This window comes from Mustela lutreola, chromosome 16, assembly GCF_030435805.1.
Source record: "Mustela lutreola isolate mMusLut2 chromosome 16, mMusLut2.pri, whole genome shotgun sequence".
In the NCBI taxonomy this organism is placed as follows: Eukaryota; Metazoa; Chordata; class Mammalia; order Carnivora; family Mustelidae; genus Mustela; species Mustela lutreola.
The window spans coordinates 46,387,522-46,402,890 of record NC_081305.1 but is presented as its reverse complement, the minus strand read 5'-3'; the positions used below and the strand labels follow the sequence as shown (position 1 = coordinate 46,402,890).

General features: G+C 50.9%; 1 protein-coding gene and 1 long non-coding RNA gene across 2 annotated transcripts; both read left to right on the top strand.

Annotated features, from left to right (window-relative positions):
- The first annotated feature begins 2,184 nt into the window (after nucleotides 1-2,184).
- Nucleotides 2,185-3,750, top strand: LOC131818039 (uncharacterized). The gene is made up of 2 exons (XR_009348671.1): nucleotides 2,185-2,418; nucleotides 2,944-3,750. It is a non-coding gene; the product is annotated as an uncharacterized LOC131818039 (long non-coding RNA).
- Nucleotides 3,751-8,806: 5,056 nt separating this feature from the next.
- Nucleotides 8,807-14,700, top strand: LOC131818436 (cytochrome P450 2A13-like). Its single transcript, XM_059152909.1, has 9 exons — nucleotides 8,807-9,006; nucleotides 9,284-9,446; nucleotides 9,945-10,094; nucleotides 10,326-10,486; nucleotides 11,159-11,335; nucleotides 12,022-12,163; nucleotides 12,577-12,764; nucleotides 13,417-13,558; nucleotides 14,087-14,700. Exons 1-9 carry the CDS (start codon nucleotides 8,827-8,829, stop codon nucleotides 14,266-14,268), a joined length of 1,485 nt encoding a protein of 494 aa, XP_059008892.1. The 5' UTR covers nucleotides 8,807-8,826; the 3' UTR covers nucleotides 14,269-14,700.
- The last annotated feature ends 669 nt before the right edge of the window (nucleotides 14,701-15,369 follow it).

The following is a 15,369-nucleotide window of genomic DNA, read 5'->3' as shown; positions in this document are numbered from 1 at the left end:
TGCTCTCTCTCTTAAAAAAATAGAAATTTAACAAAAATTTAAAAAATAAATAAGTAAAAGAGAACAGAGCTTTCCAACTACTTATATATATTTATTATGGTCTAGTTTTTGAAATTTTTTAATTCTTTAAGACTCTATCTATTTATTTATGAGAGGGGCAGAGAGAGAGAGCGCCAGAGGGAGAAGCAGGGTCCCTGCAGAGCAGGGAGCCCAATGTGGAACTCGATACCAGGACCCTGGGATCATGACCTGAGCCGAAGGTAGATGCTCAACCAACTGAGCCACCCAGGTGCCCTATTGTCTAGTTTTTATTTTATTTTTTTTCTCCTTAAAAAAAAAGATTTTATTCATTTATTTGACAGACAGAGATCATAAGCAGGCAGAGAGGCAGGCAGAGAGAGAGGGGGGTGGGAAAGCAGGCTCACCACCAAGCAGAGAGCCTGATGTGGGGCTCAATCCCAGAACACTGGGATCATGACCTGAGTCGAAGGCACAGGCTTTAATGCACTGAGCCACCCAGGTGCCCCTATTGTCTAGTTTTTAAATGGTAACTTTTTTTGGTGAAACTTTTGTATGAGTTACTTAAGCCTGCCATAATGCATTATAAACCTCTGTCCTAGCTTCTGCCAGCTGCCTGCAACCCATGGGATTCCCTGGCTTGTTAGCCACATCACCCCAATCTACACCTGTTTTCTCCTTGCCTCCTCCTCTGTGTCTCTGTCTTCAAGTCTGTCTGTCTCATCCCTTTCTCTGCCTTTCTATTATAAGGAAACTCATCATTGGATTTATGGCACACTCAAATAATCTATAATGTTCTCCTCGTTTCAAGATCCTTAAATTAATTACACCCACAATGTCCTTCTTCCAAACAGGTAACAATCACAAGATCTGGGTATCAGAACACAGACATATCTTTTGAGGGTCACCATTCAACTGGCTACACCCATCATATGTACTAATGCTGATAAACTATACAACCACTGTTTCAAGAAAATGAACATTCACCACTTCACCTAGGAAATAAAACATTAAAACTTTAGGGTGCCTGGGGGGCTCAGTGGGTTAAAGCCTCTGTCTTCGGCTCAGATCATGATCCCTGAGTCCTGGGATCGAGACCTGCATCAGGCTCTCTGCTCAACAGGGAAACTGCTTCCTCCTCTCTCCCTCTCTGCCTGCCTCTCTGCCTACTTGTGATCTCTGTCTGTCAAATAAATAAATAAACTCTTTTAAAAAATTAAAACTTTAGGAATCCACTCTGTCTCTTTGTAATCATTTCTCTTGCTTCTCCTGAGAAGCAGCTTCCATTCTGAATTTTCTACTTATCATTCTCTTGCTCTTCTTTATAGTTTTCCCATATTTGTAGCCTTAGTAATTTAAGCTTTATGTGAACAGATTTCACTCGAACCAGCCTGTTCTTATTCCTCTTAATGTTTCCAACACCTGCCCGGTAGACTATTGTGTAGTGGTTAAGAGATCAAGCTCCGTGCACAGACATACCTCAATTCTAGTCTTTTCTCTGCAACGTTTGAGTTGGTGACCTCAACATCTTCACTTGAAAGCTGTAGATAATAAGATAGCCTATCTCACAGAGCTGTGAGGGTCTTGCATGCAGATCACTTAGCATACTTCCTGGCACATGGCATTCCATGATCATTAGCTAAAATAATAGTAAATACAGCTGTTATTATCTGCTGGTTCATTACAATACGCCATTTATTTTCTTTCTGCTTCCATGTCCTTTTCCCCAAATAGATTCCTGAGCAGAATGCCTTTGACCAAAATTCCTGGACACATTTAGAATGTAAATTGCAGAGAGTCAGATGTTGGACTGTTTGGCTGATTGCTATATCCTCAACACCTGACCCAGTGGCCGGCACATGGTAGGTATTCTATTAACATCTGTGTAAAAATAAACTGTGTCTCTAAACTCTCTATTTCCTAATCTCATTCAAAATAAGCTCTTCCCTCAAGAGCACAGCTTTCCTAACACTCTCTCCAATGAAGAGGACACATTTGACTACCTCCTTTGAGTCTCACAGTCAGAAGGTAGGTCAATACTTCTTGCTTCTGAATACCACTTGACATCTGGAGCACAGACATAATAGGTACTTTTAAACTGTCTCAGCTAAATTCCAACATTATGGGCATCCCCAGGTCAATCTCCATCAATTGCCTTTTCTCTTGAGTATGATTATATATTCCTGTATTTTAATATGCCTAGTTATTTTGGATTTTGTCCTCGATAAGACAAGTAACATATTGCAAAGACTCTGGATTCTATAATGTTCTACTGAAGAATATCAATTTGTCTTGTTCTGTTTGTTTCAGGGAGCAGTTAACTTGGCTGAACTCAAATGACAGCTCTGAAATCTTTCAATGTTGTAGACTTACATAGCACCACATGGAGTTTCCTAGCACGTAAGTACTTCAACAACAGGTGAGAAAATGGGACAGAGTTTATACAGAGATTTGGGACTCCCCCACTCTGGCTCTCACCTTTTGGAGACCCTATCGCGGCTACCACCACACACTGTAATCACCCTGCTCTTTGTCCTCTGTTTCTTCACTCCGAAAATTTACAAAGTTTCTGCTTGGGTTTCAGCCATCCTCAAGGCATCGTCTCCACCTGCCTTCAGGCCAAAAGATTTAATAACAGGAAACTCCCTTTTGACCTCCTTCAGTATCTGTCTGCTTTGACCCACTCTCCAGTGATGTCAGGGAATCAGGTTTTTGTTTTGTTTTCAAGATTTTATTCTGAGTCGATAGCTGTTATTTTCAGGATGCTTGATCCGGTAGGAGCTACTCAACCATTATCAGAGTCAAAAACTCCCCAGAGTACTTTTGGAATATGACTCACCACCATCTCATAAAACCCTTCCTTTTTGGAGTCTTTCTCCTTTGTCCCTGTCTTCTGACAAACATTCTCCCTCTCTTTCCTCCAAGGCCTGCCCTGCTGCTCCTGCAAGAAGGCACACTGGTGGGCATGCGCTGTCCCAACAATCAGACAGAAAGAACCTTGACTTTCTTCTGCTCCTTGGCCTGCCCCTCCCGCCACTCACCCTGGTCCTTGCTGTCTTCTGAAACCTGAAAACCAACACTTCACTCTGGCCAAACCCCTTGTTCTGCTCACTTTCCACTTCACTGAGGTGACAATGCTTGGCCCAGTCTTTGGTTTAAAGTTCCAAAGAATGTAAACATAACAGAAGGTCAAACATCCCTCCCATGGAGAGACCTGTATTATTTTTATTTCCTTTATCATAACCAGAATCTTCTGTTTTAGGCTTACAAGAACCACAGGATTATCAGGAACAGTTTTCTGATGTCTCATAAAGAGAAGGGAGGACTTGGCCACCCAGCATGGTGGTTAAGAGCATGAAATCTAGAGTCAACAACACGAGGCCATGCCTAGGTCCCACCCTGCTCAGCTGTGGAGCCCAAAACAACTCACTCCCTGCTCCTTGGGCCTTGCTTCACTCGTCTGCAACTGGGGACGGTCAACCCGACCTCACTGGCTTGCTGTGAGGATTTTAGCAAGATCATGCCTGTAAAAACTTCACACAGTAACATCATGAGCTCACTGAATGCTACCATTGTCAGCAGGGCTAGCGTTTAAATTTGAACCAAGAAGGCTTACCTAAGATTCTCACCTGGGAAGGATTTGGAATTAGTTACAGGTGGTTGGTTTCTCAACTCTGGGAATGTACTAAATGCCATGAGCTGTTTGCATTAAAAATGGTAATTTTAAAATAAGTATTCCTTGATTTTTTTTTTTTTAAATTTACGTACTTATTGCTTTAAGCTCCACACTCAACATGGAGCTTGAACTCACAACCCCAAGATCAGGAGTTGCATGCTCTCCTGACGGAGCCAGCCAGCTGCCCCTTCACATCAACTAAAAAACAAAACAAAACAAACATTCTCATTTGGGAGAGGTCATAGATTTCCGCCACACTTGCGGGCATGCGCCAGGTTTGTGGAGAGTTTCGGGTCAGGCGAGGAGGTGGAGGCCAGCAAGCTGATTGATGAGGTTGGCACAGGGAGCAGGGGCCTGGCCTGTGAGGCTCTCTCTGCCCTGCCCTCCGCTCCTCCCCCACCTGTGAACTCCTCCTGCAAGACCCAGCTCCAACAACACTGACTCTAGGAAGCCCTTCCAGCCCTCAGCCCCAAGTACTAGTACTACGACACATAATTACTAATGAGCACTCGTGAGGTCCTTGAGGACTTTAGTTGATCTGGGTCTGCTGTCCCACTGGTCAGAGAAATCCCTAGAAGCAGGGACTGTGCCCAGTTCCCAAAGTGTCCAAAATGGAACTCATTATCTCCTTCCTCAAACCTGCTTCTGATCTGTGTCCCCAACCGATAAATGACACCGCCATCTACCCCACACTGGGACCCTCCCTCACCTTACCCCACACAGCTAGCACATAACCAGGTAAGAACTGGTTCTTCCTTCTGTCCCTTTCTCCAACCCATGCCTCCTCTCTCTGCTCATGGTCCCGTCCTCTGTCCCCTGGAGCCTATGAAAGCCACTTCCGTGGCTCTGGACCTGTAGTCTCCTCTTCTCCATAAATCTCAACAAGCTCTCCGAAACATAAATCAGCCCGGCTTGTTCCCCTGCCTAAGACCCTCTGGGGCTCCCCATCATCCTAGGACAGAGTCCACACTCCCCGCCCAGTCGCACAAGGTCCAGCAGGTCTGACTCCTGCTGATGGCTTCAGCCTCATCAGTGCACATGGCCCAGATCCTTTCACCCTAAGGATACCTGACCATGCTCCCCTGTCTTGGCACTCAGATTCCTCTGCCCAGAATTTCCCCTCCCCACTGTCCCCATCCTGCCTTGGAAAAACCCCTACGTGGCCCTCTAGTGGCTCAGTGTGAACTGACAAGCCTGAAGCAGGGGCTCTTTCTGGGCCCCTACAGACACCTGCGCCTCCCTCCCCGCTCCCCCAGCCCAGCCCTCTGCAAGCGCCTTCTCACCCCAGCCCTGTGCTGGCTTCAGGAGGGCAGGGCTCAGGGTCACCCCTGTGTCCTCAGCATCCCTCAACAAGGCTGGAACAGAGTGGCGGGGTGACAGCCCTGGGAGGATGACTGTCTTAAATGTGCTGAGTGGCTTAGGAGGCTGGGGGCACTGTGGGAGGGAATTCTCGGAATGGACGTTCACCTTGATCCGATAGGAGCTGACCCACCTCAGAATGCTCTCAGGACACACCTGTCCCATGCAGCCCTTTTCTGCCTGGTGTGACCCTTGAACGCCCAGGGACACAACACCCTGACAATAGGGAATTACTCGTGTTTTTAAGACTGGAAGTGGAGCTGGGCGAGGGCTGCCTCTGAGCACACACAGACAGGCACCAGCAGATTGCAGCCACGTGTACACAATGTGACCCACGTGCCTACACACGACGCCAGCACACACACACACAAAACGTCCATCCACACAGCCCTAGCAGGACCTGCAAACAGACACGTGTGGACACAGTCAGACGTCAGGGCGGACACACGGACACTCACGCAGACGTCCTCCCACAGGCGTACTCCAAACCATGTACTCGGTTGCCCACAGACACAGACATGGCCATGCATTCGGGCACACTGGCCTGCGCACACACACAGAAGGACATGTCTAGACACAAACAGGTATGGAGACCCGCTTACGCACAAACACTCCACAGACGGGAGTGTCATAAATCCATATATCCACATGGACACGCAGACACGTACACGCGCTCAGATGTGCAGAGGTCCCAAGCACGTGCCCGGAATGACACAGGTAGACAGACGTATAAATAAGAAGATACACAACAGAGGCATCTAGGAGAACCCGCTTTACACACTGTCAGGAACAGAAAGACCCAGAAGCACACAAGAGGGCGGGAGGGCAGGCGGACTTGCAGGGAAGACAAAGAATAAAGAATAAGACAGTCAGATGCAAGGGGAGACACAGCCGATGGGCAAAGTGCTTTGAGTGGGGGCAGACAGCCTGCGGGTCTATCCCTGATCCACCTTCCCCACTTACTGCCTACTCCACCGACCCTCCAGAAGCCTGCCTCCAAGCTCCATGTTCCATTCTCAACTCCAGGGGGGAAGGCTCAGCTGTACCAAAGAAGGAAGGGCAGTTGGGGGGCCTGAGTGGCTCAGTGGGTTAAGCCTCTGCCTTCTGTTCAGGTCATGATCTAAGGGTCCTGGGATGGAGCCCTGCATCTGGCTCTCTGCTCAGCAGGGAGCCTGCTTTCCCCTTTCTCTCTGTCTACTTGTGATCTCTCTGTCAAATAAATAAAATCTTTAAAAAAAAAAAAAAGAAGAAGAAAAAGAAGAAGAAGAAGGGCAGGGAGGCCGGTTCCCACAAGGTTTTCTCTCCCTTCCTCTTTTCCCAAAGAAAAATATTCAAAACTTTAGACCAGAGAATGTAAAATCCGGAACAGGATGTAGAGAACCCCATACTCAAGTCCTTCTTCCTGAGGATTAAATAGGAACACCTACTATTTGTTGACACTTTAAACCCATGAACCCACTGATCCTCCCATAATAAGCTAAGAGGTAGCTCCTGTCATTGGCCCCAGGAGGCTCAGAGAGGTGAGGTGACCTGTTCAAGGTCCCACAACAAAGAAAGGACAAAGGATTCCAATCCATGCCATAATCTGGCTCTTAATTGCTATGCAGCTTGGTCCTTAGGATTAGGGGCATCGATGCGTGCCAAGCTCGTGCTAATATTCTGGCCCTCCTTTTCCCCCATTAAAACCAACAAACATTCCTGGCCAATGAAAACAAACAAAACAAAAACCAACTAACAACTCTCCTATCTCTGCCTTGTTCTCTGCTTTTCGATCCCTCCCTGCAGGAATCCAGCTTAGAGCTCTAGAACCCTTGGAGCAACATGCCTGTCTTGAGAGTGCCATCCTCTCCCACCTGCACTCATCCTAAGTCAGAACTGGCATCTGAGTGGGTGGGGGCAGGTTTCCAATCATCAGATGCTGCCTCCTGCCCATCAGGGCCCTGATCAGGCCCACAGGAGACCAGTCCAGCACCCACATAGTGTTCACGTCAGAGTCGCTGGGACGAACCTCAGAGCCACACGGCGTCAGCCCCAGTGGCCACCGGGGCCTGCTCTCAGACCCTCCTGCAGCCAGAAGTGGCTCTGTGAGTGTTCTCCTGGCATCAAGTTCAGGGTCCACTTGCTTTCAATTCCAGTGTCTAACGGGGGTGAGCTGATGCCAACGGCAGAAGTTGCTAGTGTATCTCTGTGTCCAACACCAATGCCAATCCCACATCACTCCTTGCTAAACTTGGACTCCACTTGGCCCTCAGGGCAGGCTAGGCCAGTCAGTGGCGGCAGGAGAGGACAGGGTTCAAGTCCCAGCTTCCTACCTGCTAGTAGCAAGTGGCCGTGGGAGACCTGCTCTTCTGAACAGCGAAAGGGGGTTGCTGTGAGAGAGTCCCTGCTAGAGGGGTTCCGTGGGGTCACATTCACACACTGGCTCTTCAGTTAGGGCTCACCAAAGCCTAGCGCCTCACTGTTAAGGAAGAAGGTGACTGAGGGAAGGACAGCAGGGCCACCATCTTTCCTCTCTCTCACTGTCAGCCTCCAGGGCCTGGCTCTCCCCAACTCAGGAGTCTCCCCAAACCTCTCCCTGTCGTCGCTCCATCTGGATGCTGCCAGCAGCCCTGCCAAGCCTGGAGTCACTCCAAAGGGACCTCCCAAGTCTTCACACTCTGCCTCCTCTTCTCGAGTGCCCCCTTCCCACTGGTGGGAAACCCAGCCCCAGAACGGGGGCGCAAGCATGCAGAGCAGGAGACACAGGAGCCCCTGCCCGCCTGTTCTCTGTCCTTGGTACTCTCACACACCAGACGGGGACTGATGGTAGCACTTCTACCAACAGCGACAATGGAAATGGTGAAGCTAGTGAGCTCCCCCAGGGGTCTGGGTAGGACTGGCGAGGCTCTCTGTCAGTTACAGCCCTTGAGACAGTCAGGACTTCTTGGCACCATATGGGTGGATGTCCTTACTGTTTCCAAGTCCTGCCCAGGGCCTCTGGCATGGAGACCACAAGTTACCCTTCTTTCCTAAGAAAGGTTCCCCTTAAATGTGGCTCTGGACTTCTACCCCTTTCCCAATCACAGCAGGGCAATGACACCGATCCTGACCTTGCTTTCAGGTCCCAGTGGGGATTCTGGGCACCAGAAGTGACACTGTGCCCAACGCAAAGGTAGGTCAAAGCCTGGGGGAAGTGCTGACCCTTTGATCCTGCTGGAGTCCTGCATACTTCTTCTGGGAACCTCGCATCACAGCTAGGGGTCCTCCCTTACCCCAAGACCTCCAAGTCCACTCCCTGGGATCTCACCTCCCAAGACCTTTAACTGTACATCCCTCCTCTGCAAAAAAATCCTAAATCTATGACCATACATGCTGTCCCATTCCAACACTCTTAAACCCAGATCTCTGAATTCTTTTCTCCAAAGACGCCCTAATCCATAATTTTTGGGCCACTTCCCACTCTAACCTCAAGTCCAAAGCTCAGGAGTCTGAATCCATATCTTCCAAAATCTTAAAGTTCAGAATGTGTCTACTGCTTCAGCCAAGTCTACAGACTGAGGGTGGCCCTTCCCAGGGCCCACTCTCTGTTAATATCCCTGAAATCTCCTCTTCTTGCCTTGCTGGTTTGTCCCAAGGTCAACTGTGAGTCTGGGAGTGGGGGTGGGCAGGGACTATAGCTGGGAAATGAAATGGCACAATTAACAAATAAGACCAAAGTCCACTCTTCTCTCCCAGGTCATATAAAGGCAAACCACCCCAGCCAGCACCATCTGACCGTCTATCCCAGGGTCACCATGCTGGCCTCAGGGCTGCTCCTCGTGGCTTTGCTGGCCTGCCTCACCATCATGGTCTTGATGTCTGTCTGGAGGCAGAGGAAGCTCTGGGGGAAGCTTCCTCCGGGACCCACCCCATTGCCCTTCATCGGGAACTACCTGCAGCTGAACACAGAGCAGATGTACAACTCTTTCATGAAGGTGTCAGGACACGGGATGGGTGCAGTGGGGTGGGGCTGGGCGCTGGCCTGGTTGAGCTGGGACTGAATGGCAGGGGCTGGGCAAGGTTGGACCAGAGTCTTCAGGGAGTGGAAATCTGTGGGTTGGGCTGCAGGGTCCCAGACAAGAAAGAGCAGATCTTGGGATGTCCAGCCCCTTGAGTATCAGAACCTGGGGGCAAGGCATGCAGTAGGTGAGGGCTGGGCACAGGCCGGCTCCCAGTGGGGGCCACAGCCTCTAAGCCCCCCACCTCCATCAGATCAGTGAGCGCTATGGCCCGGTGTTCACGGTCCACCTGGGACCCCGGCGCATCGTGGTGCTGTGTGGACACGAGGCGGTGAAGGAGGCTCTGATAGACCAGGCTGAGGAGTTCAGCGGGCGAGGCGGGCAGGCCACCTTCGACCGGCTCTTCAAAGGCTATGGTGAGGAGCTCTGGGTGAGGGCTCGTGGCCAGGCACACCGGATGACCTCAGTTTCCCCACTGCTCTTCTCCTGACTCACCCACCCGAGCCTGTGGCTGACTTCTACCCCTATTCTCCTCTGTCCCTGTCCCTGGTTATTGTGGCCTCTCCTTTGCCTTCTGTAGCTTGGCTCAGGGTGTCTGCGACCCTGTTCCCCCTGCTTTTTGCCCCATCTTCCCATTCTCTCCCATGGATGCCTCTTCTTCCTCTGGGTCCCAGGGGAGCTCCTGGGATTTCTGCCTTGGAACCCCTGTCCTCCGTCCCCATGTCCTTGCCTCTTTCCAGAATCTTTCCTTCCAACCCAGTCTATCTCTCTCAGTGTTTCTCTGACCCTCACTTGTCTCTCCGTCTCCCTCACCCCCCACCCCATTCCCCAACCCATCCTTCTCTGCTCCTGCTCTCTGTCCACCTCTGTCCCCGCCCCTCCCCGCCTCACCACACCCTATGCTCCCTCCCTAGGGGTGACATTCAGCAACGGGGAGCGCGCCAAGCAGCTCAGGCGCTTCTCCATCACCACGCTGCGGGACTTCGGAATGGGCAAGCGGGGCATTGAGGAGCGCATCCAGGAGGAGGCAGGCTTCCTCATCGAGGCCCTCCGGGGCACGCATGGTAAGCGGGGCTGGGAATGAGGAAGGAGGGATACACCAGCTCTAAGAGGGCTTTCTCCTCCAGGAAGGGGACTGGCTTGGGGGAAGACATCAGGGTTCCAGGCTCTGGGTCTTGTGTTGGACATCTGAGTTCTCACTCCAGTGCCCTCCTCCAATCCTCAAGGTGGCATGAGACAGCCCAGTTGACGCTCCCCCAAATCCTGTCTCTCCCCAACCCTATCTCATTCCCCAGGTGCCTTCATTGATCCCACCTTCTTCCTGAGCCGAACAGTGTCCAATGTCATCAGCTCCATTGTCTTTGGGGACCGCTTTGACTATGAGGACAAAGAGTTCCTGTCCCTGCTGCGTATGATGCTGGGAAGCTTCCAGTTCACAGCTACCCCTATAGGGCAGGTAACCCGTCCCAGTCTTACTCTATAACACCCCTGCTACAATGCACCAGTTGCTTTCCCATGTGTTCCATATGGACGGGTGTCCCAAACTCTCATCTTCCTCTAGTAGGGTACCCTCAAAACCAGCCCTCACTTTCAGACAACCCAACAGCTGCATCAGAACCCAAGACCAGTGTCCAGTACTCAGTTTCCAAAGACACCTGAATATCTCAACAGTAGCTCCTCATGAGAAGATGGAGAAAGAAAAGAGGAGAGGGAGAAGGAGGAGGAGAAAGGGACAAAAGCTCCCAGTTAAGATCCCCTAACTATCTACACAATTGTCTCAAATTTGTGAGACCACATGACTGCTTAAATACCTAGACATGTGGCCCCAACAGAACCCTGCCTGAGTATCTGAACACCTACATGTGTTCTCCAATCCAGCCTCATCCGAACACCTGAAACCGGGATACGCAGCCCAGTCCATCTCACCTACATTCTGGGACAGGGGCCCTCAGGCGTGATTCACATGAAAACTTACGTATCTCCTCCCATCAAGCCCCATATGAATCATAAACACCCGGACAGCTGCCTTTAACCCACTTCCTTCCTTACCCCAAGAAAGGTCCCGCTCCCAACAGGACTTGCCTGCGAACATCTATCCTTCACGGCCATTCTTCTTACCCTTCCTCAGCTCTGCGAAATGTTTCATTCGGTGATGAAACACCTGCCAGGGCCACAGCAGCAGGCGTTAAAGGAGCTGCAGGGTCTGGAGGATTTCATAACCAAGAAGGTGGAGCAGAACCAGCGCACCCTGGACCCCAACTCCCCAAGGGACTTCATCGACTCCTTCCTCATCCGCATGCAGGAGGTACAGCCCAGTGGCCAGTGCGGCAGTCCCAGAGTCAGGCAGAGGGAAACCAGCTGGGATGGGGAGACCAGGGATCACCCCCGTTGTGACAGCCTCACAATCTCACGTGTGATACCCGGGCTGCTCCTTCTACCAGCGCTTGCCACGGGCAGAACCTGCGTGTGCACCATAAGGCAACGCTTCCACACCATGCACTCATCGTCAGTGTCCTTTTCCTTCTAAAGGGTCCTCCCTTAAAACAGTGACACCAGGGGGGCACCTGGGTGGCTCAGTGGGTTAAAGCCTCTGCCTTCAGCTCAGGTCATGATCCCAGGGTCCTGGGATCGAGCCCCACATCGGGCTCTCTGCTCAGCAGGGAGCCTGCTTCCTCCTCTCTCTCTCTCTCTGCCTGCCTCTCTGCCTACTTGTGATCTGTCTGTCAAATAAATTTAAAAAAAAAAAATCTAAAAAAAAAAAAAAAACAGTGACACCAGGCCTGATGCGTAAAGGGCAGGGAGGTAGCCAGGGAGAGAGTGTGGGAAGGGCATTTGGCCAGAGCCAGACGCCTAAACAAAGCCCTGGCAGAACTAGGCTCTCTCTTCCCACCCCTGGTCTGGACCTAAGAGAGGTGCGCCCAGATGGAGAGACCCAGGCAGGGCTCTGAGGGCTGAGGGGAGGGGGCCTGGCCTGAAGCCCTCTCCCTGCAGGAGCAGAACAACCCCAACACGGAGTTCTACTTGAAGAACCTGGTGCTGACCACCCTGAACCTCTTCTTTGCGGGCACTGAGACGGTCAGCACAACCCTGCGATATGGCTTCCTGCTGCTCATGAAACATCCACACGTGGAGGGTAAGGCTGCGGAGACGGAGACGGGGCCCTGGCCTGGTGGCCACACCCCACTTCCTCTGAGCCCACTGCAATGTCCCCACCCTTCCCAGATGCCTGGAACCTCATCCATACCCTGACATCCAGATGCTAGGCGATATTCTGCTGACTGTTAATTGGGTTTCACTGGCTGTTAAAATACCAAAAATGTGTGAACTGATGGACAAATAGCTCCCGTGCTGAGCCAAATGTATGTGAGACCACATACAGGTTGAGACCGGGTGAATAAGACATTGTCCTCAACAATGTTTATGGCCAACGTCTGTCTTGAATGGTCTATGCCCATGTCACACATGGATATACATATTTGGACTACCGTCACCACCCGGAGACCCCCAGATGCCTAAACACTAAACACGTTCCCCCTCCTCCCACAGCCAAACTCCATGAGGAGATTGACCGGGTGATTGGCAAGAACCGTCAGCCCAAGTTTGAGGACAGGGCCAAGATGCCCTACACAGAGGCGGTGATCCACGAGATCCAAAGATTTGGAGACATAATCCCCATGGGCCTGGCCCGCAGAGTCACCAAGGACACCAAGTTTCGAGAGTTCTTCCTCCCCAAGGTACTTTCCTGTCCCTGCTATGGGGACCTCCAACCTGCTCCCTGGAGCCCAGCATCCCATCCCCCTTAGAAGCTTCCCAGCCGCTGTCCCACTGCCTCACTCAAACACTTCCTCAACCACCATGTCCCTTCAACCTTCCCACTCAGAGCTTCTTGACTCCAGTAGCTCTCCCAGAGCTCTTGCCACAGGGATTATGAACCCCATATCCCCAGAAGTCCTCTCTCAAAAGACATGACTTCAATTCTAGACCTCCTCCCTCAAGGACACGAGTCTCATGTCTCCCAAACATCCCGCCTAAGAGGCACAAACCCAGTGTCTTTAAAACCTGGAAGCACGAACCCCCATGTCCTCTCCACCCCCACCATGGGAGACATGAACTGCACATCCCCCACACGTTCTGTCCTAAGAGACACAGAACCTGTGTCCTTCAAACTTCCCTTCACACAAGACATAAGCCCCATGTCTGCATAGCTTCCTGTCTCCGACACAACAATCTCCTGTCTCCCAAAGCTCTTCCCTCCATGGACCCACACTCCCACGCCTCCCTTCCTCATCACCTAGGACACCCCAATCGTCCCTCCAACCTCCATGCATTTTCAGCACACTGTGCCCCCACTCTGCCTTATCAAATACCCCCTCTCCTCCTCCCCAGGGCACCGAAGTGTTCCCCATGCTGGGCTCCGTGCTCAGGGACCCCAAGTTCTTCTCCAAGCCCCGAGACTTCCACCCAGAGCACTTCCTGGATGAGAATGGGCAGTTTAGGAAGAGTGATGCTTTTGTGCCCTTCTCCATTGGTAAGAGACCACTGTCTGCTGCTAAGCCACCGCTCCCACCAACAGGGCTGTCTTCTCCTCCGCTCCCCTCGCTAAGGAGCAGCCTGATGTCTTTCTCCAGCTTGGAAGTCCTTCCCGTGATCGACCTCAGCTGCAACCCCTATAACTACTTGAGCTTCAGCAAAAGGATAAGGATGATCACACCTGTCTCAGGGATGGGGGAAATCAAAGCCCTTAGTGAGTCAGAGATTTGTCCACCGTCATTTAAATTCTTTAGGTTCCTCAGTTGGAGGTGAGAGCCAGCAGCCAGATCAGAGTGTGCACCCTGAGGGAGGGGCGTCTAAACTTCCCCTTGCTACAGCTAGCTCACCCCCATCCCATGCACAAGGGAAACTGATGCTCAGAGAGGATTAGAGAGGTCTCTGAAAGTCTCTCAGGCCAGGCTCTTCCAGCCCCTCATTCCTGGGAGAAAGCATATGGGGGAGGGTAGTGGGGCAAGGGGCAGTGAGAGCAGGTCTCACCTCCAGCCCTCTTCTTCTGTGTCTTCAGGAAAGCGCTACTGTTTTGGAGAAGGCCTGGCTAGAATGGAGCTCTTTCTCTTCCTCACCAACATCTTGCAGAACTTCCGCTTCAAGTCCCCGCAGCTGCCCCAAGACATCGATGTGTCCCCCAAGCTTGTGGGCTTAGCCACCATCCCACGAAGTTACACCCTGAGTTTCCAGCCTCGCTGAACAAAGGCAGCGAGAGCGCAGGGCTGGTTGGGGGAGCAAAGCTGAGGGAGGGGCAGCGGCGTGGCTGTCGGGAGGGGCGTGGTTTGGGGGCGGGGCTAGCGGAAGGGAGGTGGGTTAGGGAAATAGGCGCCAAGAGGATGGGAGAGGAAGAGGACAGGAATGGACTCAGCCTGTTCACCTTGGTAGAGGTAGATCCTTCAGAGGTGGGATGAGAGAAGGGAAATTATTTCTTGAGCAAATATTCTCTGTCCTGTCCATGCTAAAGGCGTCAACTCGTTCACCTCGCCTAAGGCTCACAAACCGACGCAACAGGCAACGGTGTTTATGCCCATTTTGCAGGTGACAAATCTTAACCGATTCCCAAGGAATCTACAACGACGAAAAACCTCCTAATAAATGAATTTAGCAAGGTCACTAAACATACCCAAAGTTTTTGTTGTGTTGTTTTTTCCGTACGCTAGCAATGAACCCTAGGAAATCAAAATCAAGAACACAATACCATTTATAGTCACTCAGGAAAGCGACTTAGGTAACTATAAATCTACCAACACAGGCCCAGAACTTGTATGCTGAAAGCTTCCCACCACGGAAGAAAGAAGCAAATCACTTTTAAATAGACAACCTAAGGGTGCCTGGGTGGCTCAGTGAGTTAAAGCCTCCGCCTTCTGCTCAGGTCATGATTTCAGGGTCCTGGGATTGAGTCCCTCATTGGGCTCTCTGCTCAGCGGGGAGCCTGCTTCCTCCTCTCTCTCTCTGCCTGTCTCTCTGCCTACTTGTGATCTCTGACTGTCAAATAAATAAATAAAAATCTTTTTAAAAAAGTAAATAAATAAATAAACAGACAACCTAAATATCCATTGATTGATGAATGGATAAAGGAGATGTGATATATACATACAGAGGAATATTTTTCAGTCATAAAAGGAAAGGAAATCCTGCCAACACGGATGAACCTTGAGAATTTTATGTTAAGTGAAATTACCCAATCAGAGAAGAGCAAATAATGTATGAATCCACTTCTGGACGAATCTAAAATAGTCAAACCCATAGAAGCAGAGAGTAGAATGATGCTTGCCAGGGGCTAGAGGAAAGGGAAGAAGG